The 15,249-nt window shown below is 31.7% G+C and overlaps 1 protein-coding gene across 1 annotated transcript in view; it reads right to left on the bottom strand.

Annotated features, from left to right (window-relative positions):
• Window positions 1-15,249, bottom strand: part of GABRG1 (gamma-aminobutyric acid type A receptor subunit gamma1) — an 85,881-nt gene that overhangs the window by 17,847 nt on the left and 52,785 nt on the right. Inside the window, exons 4-7 of the mRNA XM_082464290.1 lie at window positions 4,757-4,977; window positions 3,830-3,912; window positions 474-611; window positions 195-347 (exon numbers count right to left, since the gene is read on the bottom strand). Coding sequence (XP_082320416.1) covers window positions 195-347; window positions 474-611; window positions 3,830-3,912; window positions 4,757-4,977 — 595 coding nt within the window. The remainder of the gene's footprint in view (window positions 1-194; window positions 348-473; window positions 612-3,829; window positions 3,913-4,756; window positions 4,978-15,249) is intronic.

The following is a 15,249-nucleotide window of genomic DNA, read 5'->3' as shown; positions in this document are numbered from 1 at the left end:
TTTCAAGCTCTTTACAATTCTATTTCCTACTTGTTTCATATATTCATTTCAACATCATATTGCACTAGAGTATCTGTCCATTTTTGTCAGACTGCAGTTAGAGAATATTTCTAACATATTAAACTGTAAACTTTTATTACATTAAAATGTTGCTAAAAGTCATATGACACTATAGCATATATTACATGTCATACCCAGTGATGTTCTTGCAGGTACTGCATCTTTATTGATCCAAAAAGACACCCAAGAAAGAACAACTGTCAGAATACATGGAATGTAGGTCTGAATAGTAAAATATCCCATTCGTCTGCTCAGGTCAAAAAAAATTGTCATGATAATATAGTCCCCTGGAAGAAAAAAATATGTTTTATTTTGGCTATAAAATACATACAAGTATAGGATTCCAAACCATAGATTTAAATGCAAATGCCACTGATGCTAGCATTAATCACTGATTTGTATTTCCTTCTTACCAGAGATTGTGTGAGAGATTTCAGTTGTGTTCCGTAACCCTACAAATGCAAATTGATATAATCTCCAGTATTTAGGATCAGCCACTTCTACAGAAGGCTTTTTCCACTTATACTCAATTTCATTTTTAGGGTATCCATCTAGGTAAAAATTAAAATTAAAAATATATACATTAGCAGATCCAAATCTGTTACTGTTGCAATACCAACATCCAAAGACAAATTATTTTGAAATTCTTTCTCATTTTTATTATATGTCAAATATAGAAAAAATACTGCATAAAATTTATGAGTATAGTTTAAGGAATAATCATAATGATTAAATAATGATAATCCATGTTGACTCCAATTAAATCAAGAAATAAAATCTTGCTAGCCTTGGGAAAAACCATGTGTCCACTCCAATATAGTATTTCCCCTCCCGACCACAGGTAACCACTAACCTGATTTCTGTGATAATCCTCCCCTTGTTTTTTTGGTTATAGATTTTTTGATAGGCAATTCTGAAATATATAGCTTAGTCTAGTTTCTTTTTGAACTCTGCTTGATTGTTAACATACTGGATGCATTATTTTATATCTTACTTCTTTTAATATCATATTTAGTCATCCATGCTGTTTTATGTAGTAGTAGTAAATTTGTTCTATTGTAAAGATGTACTAGAATTTATTTATCCATTTTACTGTGTCCACACTTGTAATCTTTTCTGTTGGCTATTACTAACACTGCTGTTAGTTATGTTATTGTACATGTCTCACAAAACATGTATATGCACAAGTTTCTCTGGTATATATACCTAGGTATGGAGTAGCTGGGTCGTGGATTACATATACTTCCCACTTTATGAAACAGCATCAATCTTTTTTCCATAGAGAGTATACTATACTCATCTCTCACCAACCAGAGTATGAAAACACATGTGGATCCATATTCTCATTAAAGTTTATGCGGACAGCCTTCTTTATTTTCACTGTAGAGTGTACTTTATTTCACTTTTTCCTGATTATGAATAAAACCTAGAAAAAATTTCATGTGTTTATTAGATTCTTCGGTTTCTTCTTTGGATAACTGTTTGTCAATTGCCCATTATTTTATTGGGTTTTCCTTTTTATCTTTCTTTTATCTGAATTCTTATGTATATTCTGGATACTAGACCTTTGTTATTTATGTTGAAAATGCCTTTGCCTTCTCTGCAGCTGTCTAGAATGGAAGTGAATTCTTTTAAAAAGGATATGATTTTGTTTCTGCTACACTTCCTGGAAATCCACAAGGGTTTTTTGGACCAAGCGAAGGAAATTTGGGAAAATCCATGTGGGGCTGGGCTTGTGGTTAAATCCTCTCAAGGAGTTAATTCACCCTGGTATGCTGATTGAAGAGACAACTTTCCTTTTAGACCTTAGTGTTTGTATGTGCATGTGTGTGTGTATGGGGGAGGAGGGGGCGCTCCTTCTTGTTACTTTAAGTGTCCAGCCTTTTGTAACTCAGATGTATGTAGCGATCATGTTTTACTACATTTCCAATCCACAAGGCTGTCAAAATCGAAGCTCAATTTTATCTTTTTTTGGCAAATGTCCTCAGGCTACAAACCTTCTTGCCTTTCTGGTTTCAACTTGTAATGTGAATTTTTGTGGCTGAAAATTCTTTCCTAGTGATCACTTAAAGGTTTTTGAGACGATTTTAATAATAAAATGTTTTAAATTGTTTTAGACACAAAGGTTAATCTACCATATTACCGGAATGAAATTCACTATCAACTTTAAAAAGTTCCAAAACAGAGTATCATTTCCCACCAGGATCCCCTAATCAGCCATGCAATGAAATTGCTCTCATCTTTGTTGGCCTGTGTAAGGATGTGTTTCCTCTTTCTTTTCTCCATCTTCTCTCTCTTGTTCTAAAGGTATAGCATCTTGTTTTTCCATATTTCCCATTCTTTTTCATTGGAATTGTAGAAGTAATAGAGTAAAATCATAATATATAGGAATGTGGGCACAAATAGAAACAGGGAGCTAGTTACTTAACCACTCTAAATCTCATGATGTTGACTTGTAAAATGGGAGCCATAATGAAATCTTCCAAATACATTGGTTGTGAAATATTAGATGGAGAAGGCTGTATCCTCTACTGGACCCCTATAGAGTGCCTGAAAAAAGATAGCTATGATTATTATATTTATGTCAGTAACACCCAATTGCACTAACAGGGATAGGATATTCCCAATAATGACAATCAAAGCTAAAGAGATATCACACCAAGAATTCAGGCATGATATCTAGAGGAGAATACAATAATTGCTACATCTTTAAATATTTGCATATCAACTAGTCCTTGAATGTTCCTTTTAATCAAGTCTTTGCTGTTATTTGGCTGTTTTATTCATTGAGAAGTCAATGTTAGAAAATCAGAGCAGTGAGAGATAAGACTATGAATTAAAAAGGACATTTTAGTGAGATTAAAATTATTAAGAAAGTCAAGAAAATCCTTAATAAATGACAGCAAGAGATAAATGGGAATTTTTAAAGTGAAGAAGCAGGATAATACTTGTAAATACTTATAATCTACTGTGAATAAATTCTAGAATGTGATATCTGAAAAAAATTGAATTTTAAAAAAGGAAAAAGCATTATACAATTCATAGACATAAGCAATATTTTTAAAGTCATTTTATGGGTTTTCAAGATGCTCAATTATATATTATGTAGAAAAACATGTTTATAAAGATATATGTGAGGATAAATATGTTAGTAAATATAAAACAAAACTGATATTGGTATAGAAAGATTATAACTATTTCTTTGCAACAAAATACTAAGTGTTTGTATCTAAATTATTTCTCTCTAATCATTTCTCTGTGTTTCATTCATTCTTTGGAATAAATTTATTTATACCTTGGTTTTTCCAACTCATTAAAGTTTTCTCAAATATTTGCTACCATATAGTAAATGTTCTTCACCAGACCAATTAAATATATTTTAAAGTACAATGTAATAAAGTTAAATCTGGCCTCTAGAAAGATGAATAAAATTCGAATCAACTTTTTATTCATGGCAGTGTAAAAACAGCTGAATACAAATCTATCTTCAGTAGTCCCTTATTTAATCAAAATAAGAAAAGGACATGGATATAACTAAGATTTGTAAAGAATGATAAAATATATATATTTACTATGGATTTATTGCCACTTTTTAATTTAAAGCCAAAAACAAATATGTCATTTGTAATTTTATCTAAGACAGTTAAACATAGTCCACACTTCTGAAAATTGTGTAAATTGCAGTTTATCTCATTTTATTTTACATTTTTAAATAAACAGGATCAGAGGCTATATAATTCTATGAAAAATCAAGTATTTTATCACTTACAACTTGAAAATTCCAATGGACATGAATGTTCATCCATAGGAAAGTTATGAAGCTGAAGGTAACATTCTGCATTAATTGTCAATCTATTTAGATGGAAAAATAAATATTAAATAATGAGAAATAATTTCAGGCATTAAAAATCTTTTGTCTAATTTTTAAACATGATTTTGGCCTACAATAATGGACTGTGATATAGAAAATAATAATAATTCTGAAGTCTCAAAGTCTTAAGTAGTAATATAATAACATTCATAAATGAATAAGAAAATTTTGACATTTTTCTCTCCAGCCAACTAAGATGCCTCATAATTACCCCAAGTATGATCTCTGTGTTTACAGTTAAAAATTCATACTTCAGGATCTCAACAAACACATATACGTGCACACACATGCAGATTAACAGAGTGTACCTGGTTAAGTATGGTGAATTTTTTTCTTTTGACCATAAACATCTTTCCGTTAAAGGGATGATTCTTAATGAGTCGATATGTTCAAGACAATGAATTAAATAAACTTGAATCTTATACATCGACCCTCATTTAATCTTATGTTAGGGATGTTTTACTACACCACTGAAAATCAGAGTATTTTAAAATGTTATAGCAGGATGAACTCCTAGAGAAAACTCTCTGTCAATCACTTGCCCTATAGATTAAAAAAAACATAATGTTTGTACCACAATCTATTCTGCTTCAAAGAGGGGAAATCGAAGAGTTTTTCCTCTTTGCTTTCAGTCCTTTTCACATACTAGTAACTCCGAGCTTAAACAAGTGTTTCCATAATAGTTCACCATTTTAGATTTTAGTGTATAAAAGAAACTTCATATTTCTTACTTTGCAAGTTTGAAAAATGGAAATTTATGAGTTGATCAAATATTAGTATGGAAAATAAATTAGAGCAACTACAAGTTTTTTTAAACAGTAGTACCTTAGAGTATATAGAACTCGTCCATCATTCCAAATTCGAAGAAGACGATTAGGAGTTGTTATCCAATGAGCATCAGATTTTCTTGAGTTTCTGAAGAAAGTGTCAGGAATCCAAATTTTTCCAACCATATTGCTGTTAAGCATAAGCACTTTCATGGTACTATTGAATTTTAGACGACTATCAAACCAGGTTTGGGCAAAAATTATATCTATTGTGTATTCCTAAAAGATAAAAAGAAGAGTAATGACTTATAATAGTTAAGCCACTATTTTAGATATTTTCTTCAGGTTGAATTTTTATAAAGTTTCTGTAAGTAAATAGCACTTAAACTCAGTCTTTTTTGTAGAAAAAAAGTATGCCATTATGTTAACCTTTTTTTTTCATTGTTTACATGAGTCATGTAAACTAAAATCCAAGATTCCTCATAATTACTGCTGTCCAGTGTGGCTTTACATATTTTTTTGTAAATTGTATTCAAGATTTTATAATAAGTAGGATATGGTTATTAAACATAAAGGCCAATCATTTTCATGTTAACAATTATATTAAATTTTGTGGTATTTACAAATGCTTAAGTCACACAAAAAGTCACAAGCTACAAAATCAAAATGCAAACACTCGCCAAATTATCTAAAAACCCTTATCTTGTCCTTTGTCCAAAAAATTGATTTCAATTATTTAGATCCACAGTTTTCAAATATTTTAAAGCAATCATACACACACACACACACACACACCATATTAAGCACTTATAATATGCCAAGTATTCTGTTGAGTTTTGCAAGTGTCATGTCATTAAATCCTTACTACAGCCCTGTGAATAATTACTACTATAGTCTTTATTTTTAAGGAACATTTATTAATAGAGAAATAAAATAATTCTCCCCACATCAAAGAGCAGATGATATGAAAACTGAGACACTGTAGGTTGAATCCCAAATCCACATACCTAACAACCACATATAATGGTGGTCACAGTGAGGCCTGATGATGCCATAATTAGAGCAAAGGCTCTGCCCATAATCATCAAGTGACTGTAAGTAGGAAATTGCATGGTTATGAGAGAATTCTTAGGAGTAGGTGATTAGGTATAATCTACCTTTATATCCTGACAGAATATCTACCATATTATAAGCATTAAAATTTACTTGATAAAATTAATGAATAAGAATGCATATTCGATGCTACTGAGAAAAGAAAGTGATTATATGTATGTGTGTGTAACTTTGATATTAAAAGAGGAGGAAGAGAGTAAATTGAAAGATACGAAGTTTTACATGAGTCACTTGAGATGGGAGAGATTGGTTACTCACTCTTGATGTAATACTAGCTCTTGTCCAATTTACCTGGAGAGAAATATTTATAATAAATGGAATTATAATTGGGAGCTTGACTAATGAATGAAAAAAATGTTTAAATGGTAGAGAGAATAATAAGTAAACAGATTAGGAGTCAACTTGTCAATAGAGAAGTTGGATCAAATCCTAATTTCCAGGCAGGATATTTATAATTACAATTTACTTGACTAGAATACAGAGAGTAAAGTGAGTGGAAAACCTCCTTTTATCTATTTTGGTGGGTTTTTTTAATTGAATAAATTTGACATGTAACTTTGTGTAAGTTTAAGGTTACTTTAGCACATTTATATATTGTTATATGATTACCATTATAGTAACATTTATCACAGTATCTAATTATAGTACAATATTATTATCTATATTCATTATACTGTACATTAGATTTCTATGGATTAGTTAATACTCCTTATAAGTTTATACCTTTAAACACCATTATTTTATCTATTTCGTATGAACACTATTGCAATTTGGGAAAGCCACATACATATTAATAATTATTTAAAATCCAACACAGGCCTAGACATTATGTAATTGAGTATGAAATGTATGTTTTATAAAGGGACTAATATGCATAGATAAAGTATTATGGATAATTTGTCCCATATAATAATGTAATTAGTGATCATTCGTATATTTAACATCTACAGTGTGTTGTTCATTGTTTTGCATAGATGTGAAGACATGAGGTCCCTGTACACAAAAACATTGCATCATGACCCCCTCTTCACATAGTCTTGGTTGCCATTTAAACAACATTCTACACCAGAATTACACTGTACTTTTGTATGGGATTGAACAGCAGAAACTGCTTAAGATAAAGGAAGAAGCTAACATACCCACCAGGTTTATGGCTTGGCAAAGATCCAACATTGGTTGGTAGAGGAAACCTCAAGCTACTTAGTAGGTATACTTGGCTTCAGTATTCCTGACTAACAAGGCATTAAAGATTGCACTTGAGAACTAACATATAGGGCTGGGATATAGCAAGCATCTGAATCCTGCTTAGCAGCTGGCAGGATCTTCTTTAGCGCACCTGTTTATAAATGTGCTAATCACTGTTGGAAGAGTTATAACTTCCAAAGGGCCAAATTCTTCCAAGCAGAGATTTTTGGGAAAATGTGAAGTTTTTTTCTGCTCACAAGTCCCTCAATCTATGTTCAAGAAGAGAAAGATACAGAGCCTGTCTTGATTATCCACCCTTCCTAAACTTTTTGCAAAGGCTAATACTTCCAAGCTCTTTTAAATTACTAATCCTTAATAAATGCCTCATTGAGATGAAAAGTTATTAAAGTCTGTGTCATTTTATACATAATTGAAAAATCCTATTTTGTTTGCTCATTTGTATTAGTGTAATTTCGAGAAAATAATCAAACTGTGTTCTTGTACTTCATGTTCCTATTTAGAGGTTATAATTACCTGCATAATAAATAAGCAAAAGAAACATGAAAAGGAACTTCCATTCACTGAGAACAAGTAGAATAGCTTCTAGGATAAACATTTTGAGATGAGGAACAGTGCATTTAACATTTGAGATCCAACGTACACTATGAAACTTTGCCTCCTTGCAAGTAAGCCCAGAAAATAGCATTAGTGAATAAAGGTGAAGAAGTGAGCCATCTTGATTTCTAACTCAATCAGTCAAACCATAACTGATGAAAGTTCATGTAGTGCATTCTTCTACTTCACTGTGAGATTTGCAATTATGTGCCGTGTCTAACATTTAAAAGCACTGGTTAATTTAATACTTTTTTTTTAGTAATGGAATTAGCATCACTCAAAATACAGACCTAAATAATTAATTTAGGTGCATAATTACATCATGAAGTTGGGTTGATCCTGATCTGATCTTAGCACCTTGGCATTAATCTCTCCCTAAAGTATCTATTCACACGGCCAAAATATGATGGGCCAATGGTTAGCAATAAACCAGATACTAAGGCTATAAACATGTAGAGAAAAGGTACAAGTGTAGTTAATCCCCAGCACAAATAGCTTTAGTGATAAAACTTCATAGGATTCTGCCCCACTTTGCTCAATTATTGTAAAAGCACCAACTTCTTGATACTATCACAAGATAAGTAAAATAACTTGGTGTTATTCTATTTTTTCAAATGAAAAAGAAATAAGGAAGGAGGTTATGTCAGGTACTTAAATCATTTAAATCAGTCAGCAGTACATTGAGAGATATTACAAAAGCAGACATAAATCCTGAGTTCAGTTATCAACCCTTTGGCTTCTATTTTTATGTCTCTAAATTTAGATTTCCAAAGGTACATAACACCATGTGCATTCATCACTTAACTTTTTAACAAATATTTTTCAGTGTTCGAGTTACTTCTGTATTGTTCTCAGTTTACAAAGATGAACATGAAGACTTCCTGTTATGAATATATAAATAATAAAATTGGAAATTAATAATGCTTAGGGGAGATAGAGTTAAACAGAAATAGAAACAATAGAGATCATTTTCAGCTATGGGAAATTAAGAAAGACTTCATGACAGAAGTTGTATTTAACCTGAACTGACTTTCAAACACAGCTGAATACTAAAATTAAAGAGAGATCTTTATCTCTAAAATGTAAGTTGATTTTGTGGTCCACTCTTTGTTACAAGTTCAAATCCTAACACAAAAATAGAATCAGAGGATTTTCTGACATATCAGTATGCTACTAGGATGGCATTTTTCACACTATTATTGGAAGTGCTGGCTTCCGACGTTTACTTCGGTAGGTTAGATTAAGTTGTGCATATCACAAAGCTGAGTGCTCTACCCAGATAAGCCAAAGCCTGTGGCAGGATTTGCACAATTTCCATTATAGAGATTTGTCATGATTTCCATTATAGCAAGATGTTAAAAGTGGAGACATTTAACAAGTTTTCTCTACTTCAGATTTTAATTAAACTGCAGGGTAACTGATGTGAGTTCAAATTCATTGCCAATCTAAAACCTAAAACTTTAGTACATTATTTAAAGCCTTTGGGCTGAAACAAATATAAAAATAACACAACTGAGTAGGAGGTAGGGCATTGTCTTTAATTGTATACATAATTGTAAATACTTTTCAGGTAAACAATGACTAATACTTATACATCAAAAGTGTGTTGTAGTTAGTGTGTGTAGTGAGACGTTATGATGTAATCTAAAGAATTACTGGTTGGGTGGAGTCAGGAAATCATGTCAGAGTCCCAGTTATGTGACTTCTTAGAGTAGGGTGCTGACCAAGTCCTTTACTCTCTCTCACTGGAAAAATCAGGGCACTACGTGAAATTATCATTCTGATCTTTCCCATCTCTAAGGTTTGGTGATCTTGTTCTAAACATAAGAATAAAGGCTACAATGGACATGGTGTTGTCCAGTGACCCATTCTCATAAAAATACTTCTGATCTATAGGCATCTTTGTTATTTTAATTTAATCCCACCTAATTCCTGCTAAATTTGTAGTTGAAAATGGCTCAAGCCAGTGGCTGCCAAAACTGGTTGACCAGAAGTCCCCAAAGAGCATTTTCAAAATTCTGATTCTAGGTTCCCATCCCAGATTACTGAATCAGAATCTCACAAAGCAATACTGAAAAACTGCATTTTTCTTAAATGCAGTTTGGGTTTCTAAAAGTTTGGAAAATTTCAACTTAAAATTCTATCACTTCCTCAAGGCATTTATATCCAATAACTAGGTTTCTGACCATATAAAGGTAAAAGTAAAAGAAATAAAGAGAGTTAGAGAGAGAGAGAGAGAAATCCACAGATGAGATTTGTACAGAATTCCTCACACTGTACAGTATAACCTGTCATCTCTTTAAATATAATTTCTATATATAAACACTGTATGAGAACATGTGTTTATGTGTGTGTGTATTTAAGAAAACTTTAACATTCAACTAATAAATGTACCGCAACAGAATTTTAAATGTAATCTTCAAAAATGGTGAAATATTTTCCCTCTGAAGTTATCTTAGGCCATGTTAATTATCACCATATGTGCTAAACTGCTTTTACTTAGATATTCATTGTTTTTCTTTTTTTTTTTAAAGAGTATTATTAGCAACGTATTAACGTTTGTCATTCTCCTCGTGTAAATAAATTTTCTATTAAGAAGTAAAGCAATCAAAGCGGTTGCCTAATAACTTTGAGTTTATCATTGAAAGCCATTGGTAGGTACCATATAACTCATATAATTTGATTTTAAACAAAGAGGTGAAAAATGTATACTCATAAGATATAGTTATATCATCTATAACATTTGACAAATGAAATAGTGCCTTGAATCAGCTAGGCAGGAAGCAAGGCTACCTACCTTTTAATCACATGTATGATTAGGTCCTTATTCTGGCAGAACTTTCTCCCTAATCCTAGCCTGAGGCCAGAACTACCAAGCAGTACAGGCCCATTCTACAACATTCTCTATTTACCAATTCATGAAGGACTCAAAATTGTAACTAACCCGGGAGGCAGATCATTAAAGAAGAATTCAATATAGACTCCTCCAAAATCTGACCAAGATGTTAGATAATGGATTATTAGATAGATTATGGTACAAATACATCCCCTAATATCATGCAACATTTAATGATATTTTTAAAAAGTAATTAAGTGGAATAACAGTCATGATATAATAAGTAGAAAGACAATGTTATAAAAATATGTATAATATTAATAGTATAACATTTGGGAAAACTATGTACATGAAGTTATTAAAATGGTAGTTAACAATAGTGACCACTGGATAATCATAATCTAGAATATTAATTTTTTCTTTTGCCTAAATGGAATTTCTAATTTTCCAATATTTGTCATGTATTTCTTTTAAAATAAGGAAAAAATCCTATTTTAATGAAAGATTTTTAGAAAAAAAATAGCATAGGGTCACCATTTGCAACTTAAAATATGTATGGGTTCATACACAGAATTTTTCTGGCCCTTCCTCTTCTGTATCGATCTAACTTGTTATTTTTTAGACGTCTTCCCCACTAGGTTTTATACTTCTCCAAAGGAAAGAGGCCATATATATTCTAACTAGTAGCCAATGTACCAACTTTCACAATACAAGTCTTACATAAATAAAAGACAAATAAGACCATAAAATAAAAATTTAAATGTGTTTTTTTCAACTCAAGAAATAGTAAAATTATTTTAATAATTTTTGGAGGTTCAGAGGTTATTTTAATTTCTTTATTCTAAGAGCTTTAACTTCCTATTCATGGGGCAAGTGAGCATTCTGGGTCAAAGAAGCACAGAGTTGAAAATAACATTTATTTATAATTGTTAATTTTATCTCTGCTAGTGTTGAATCAAAACTTACCTAAATTCTATTTTATTTTAAAATAAAGCCTGTGAAAAGAAAGAGGTTTTAGAGTATTTAATGAAAACAATAAATCTTAACATAATATGCAAAAGAAAAGAAATTAAAACTATGGCAACAAACTTTAAAATATTGTACAAACCAAACAAACTTAATGTGTTTGCTGTTTCATAATTCCTAAAAATAATATAGCTGGCAAGGAATGAATGTTTCCTGTTAATATAGTAAGAGGAAAAAACACGGTTAATTTGATATGTAGAAGCTATGCTTGAGGCTTTATTTCCTTAAATCTGGAAGCAGCAGAAACAAAAAAGAGAGAAAAGGAAGGAGAGGAATGAGAGGGAAGAGAGAGAGAGAGAGAAAGGCAGAGACAGAGACAAAGAGAGATGGAAAGATGAACCTATGAACATTAACACCGATTGTATGAACCATGCTGAAGAAATGTGCTCCTTGCAAGAAATTCATGGAGAAAAAAGTTCTCTCTGAGCACCAGCTTTCTCAATATATCTAGAAAGTTTAAATCCAAGTTATATGTCTAGGGAGTTTATTATCAAAAACAAGTCTGATAAAATAAGGGAAAATAAAAAAATATTAAACTTCAGTTCTCACCATTCTCAAATAGATTATTTAACTATACCTCACCCCCTATACACACATTTGATGCTTGGCCATTCCATTTGAATGATGGAACAAAATTTGGTTTCTGGGAAAATCTCTCATATCCCATACTGTATTTCCATACAATAACGATTAGTGTTATAGCTTTCGTAGTTCCATCTACGCTTTTAAAGAATATTTTTTCTTTTATAGGGAGCAGTTGGTTTTTCCTTTTCTGGTAAAAGGAGTCTGAAAAGGGGCATTATTGTTAAACATTTCTATACTGGACAGAAAGAAAACAACTTGTCTTTTGCTAAATTAATTTAATCCTATTTGTGTACTGCTCTCCCCAGCATTGTCATCTCCAGCAGGTAGTTACTTTGGAGTCTAGCCCAGCTTGTGCCCTGGCTCCTTTCTAAGTTGCCTTCCTCATAACTTGTGTTTTCTTTCTTCAGCCCTGTCTCCGTTACCAAAACCAATCGCAATTTCACGCTGGAAGAATCTATTCAGCTTCGGAAGCATATTCTAAGACCATGTGACCTCTAACCCTGGCAGTTAGGATGATATAAACTTAAGTCCTACAGACATGAAATGGAATCTTGTTCTTGAACAGTTTTTTATAGCTGTTTTTCTCTCTGGTCTGACACTTTCAAAATGCGTATATTGATAATCTCTTAAATATTGGACTATATAACGGTGTACCAGTTCCTATGAGTAAACCCATGTCCAAATTATACCTGGAATTTTCAATTATAACTGTTTTCTACTTACTACCCTTGTGTTATATACCTATAATATCATCTTGGATTCTCTGGAGCTTTCATTGATTTTGACTTGATTCAGAGAATCACTATAACCCTTGAATGTTGTATTTGCTACCAGAGGATAAGTGCAATTGTTTAATTATCCTGAGACATCTACTTGAAAGAGTGAAAATACATAATCTCCTCAAAACCTGAAAAATTAAGAGGTTAAAATACTTTAATTCCAGTCTAATAACCTCTATTAACATTTTTTGCCTTCAGTTTTGATTGTATATTTCTGTTCTGTTTACATTTAGATAGTTTTATTTAGAGATGCATAGTTGAACAGCCTCTTTCCAAGTTAGTTTTTCAATCTTCATTAGTGGATCTGTTATTCACTTTGCACTTAAATTCCCAAAATAGAAATTATAGGAACGATCTATTTATTGACTGATTTATTCATTCTTTCAACATGCAATTATTAAATATCTAATTTTTGACAGTGATACCAGGATTGAAGCCATTCATCTAACCCTGGATTTAAAAAGAAAAGAAAAGAAAGACATATCCTATTGTAGAATGATATTGCTTTAAGTCTTATCAGTAATCTACAGATACTATTCTATGTAGCCAAGCTTAAAATGAAACAACTATTTTGCACCAAACAAAATTTTGCCTCATTTGAAAAAATAAAAACATTAAACCTATGTATTAATTTTGTTCCTTATCAGTAACTTAAGCTGTATGTGTAAAGAGGAAAAAAACACTTGCTTGCTTAATTACACTCAAGTCTGCTTGCTTTATTACACTCACAGTCAAAGCAATTTTGTTCATTTTATAATAACTGAATTCTAATTTTCCTGCATTGTTTAGTTAAAATAGTCCTCTCTGTAAACTGTTCCTTAATCCCTAGTATGACAATGCTTCTCTTTTAATAAACACTATCAAATATTCCACAGTTTTTTTTCTTATATGTGCTTTAGTATCACCAATTTTAATAGTAATTTCACTTAATTAGCTTTTTAAAAAACTATCACTGTCCAAGGTTACAAGTGTGTAATTTGCCCCACTGGGAAAATTTAATACCATGAAACTTTTATATAGGAAGATCATCATAGACGCCTCTTGATAGCCATTCTTGTCAAAATATTTCTGGAATACTAATTCAGTCTTGAATTCTACTTCTTCTTTAATGACCACATTTTTTCTTTAATGAATTCATTCAAATTGAAAACAAAAGCCCCAAATAAAACATATACAATGCAGGAAAATTTAGACTTCCACATGCCCAAATGGGCTTATCTAAGTATTGGTTAATTAGAGACTGAATATTTTATGATTTTTTTAAAGAGAAAATTAACATTTTAGTAAGGCATTACTTTATGAAATCTTATATTTGCATAATGTTAAATCAATACACACAGGTATATAGAATGTTTTATCTTTACAAAAACCAAGAGGTTGTATACAAATTTGTTTGGGGTAGAAGTAATACTAAAACACTCTTTGAAACTTTCTCTTCCCTTGCTTTATCTTCATTTTCTTGCCAACTATCCTGTTTAATTTACTACCTCAATTTCATCTTTCAGGTCCTTAAATATATTGGGTTGGCCAAAAAGTGCCTTTGGTTTTTTTAAGTAAAAATAAAAGGCACATTTTTCATTTTCACCAAGAACTTTATTGAACAACGTATTTGCCCTTTTGTTCCACTACCTTCTGCCATTTTTCAGGCAACTTCATAATTCCATCTTCCCAAAACTTTTAATCTTTTTGAGCAAAGAACTGTTCCAGGTGCCTTTTACAGTCTTACAGGGAATTGAAATTTTTTCCAGAATTTTGTAAAGACCGAAATAAATGGAAATCTGAAGGTGCAGTCTCTGGTGAATACAGCAGAAGAATCAGAACTTCCCAGCCAAGCTGTAACAGTTTTTGCCTGGTCATCAAAGAAACATGTGGTCTTGTGTTATCCTGATGGAAGATTATGCATATTCTGTTGACTAATTCTGGATGCTTTTCATCAAGTGCTGCTTTCAGTTGATCTAATTGGGAGCAGTACTTGTTGGAATTAATTGTTTGGTTTTCCAGAAGGAGCTCATACTAGAGGACTCCCTTCCAATCCCACCATATACACATCACCTTCTTTGGATGAAGACCGGCCTTTGGTGTGGTTGGTGGTGGTTCATTTCGCTTGCCCCACGATCTCTTCTGTCCCACATTATTGTACAGTATCCACTTTTCATCGCCCGCAACAATTTGTTTTAAAAACGGAATGTTTTCATTACGTTTCAGTAGAGAATCACACGCGGAAATACGGTCAAGAAGGTTTTTTTACTTAACTTATGTGGAACCCAAACATCAAAGTGATTAACATAACCAAGCTGGTGCAAATGATTTTCAATGCTTGATTTGGATATTTTGAGTATGTCAGCTATCTCTCACGTGGTATAACGTTGATTGTTCTCAATGAATGTCTTGATTTGATCCCTATCAACTTCA

This window comes from Balaenoptera physalus (genome assembly GCF_965194825.1).
Source record: "Balaenoptera physalus genome assembly, chromosome: 5".
NCBI lineage: Eukaryota > Metazoa > Chordata > Mammalia > Artiodactyla > Balaenopteridae > Balaenoptera > Balaenoptera physalus.
This window is presented reverse-complemented; position numbering and strand designations above follow the sequence as displayed.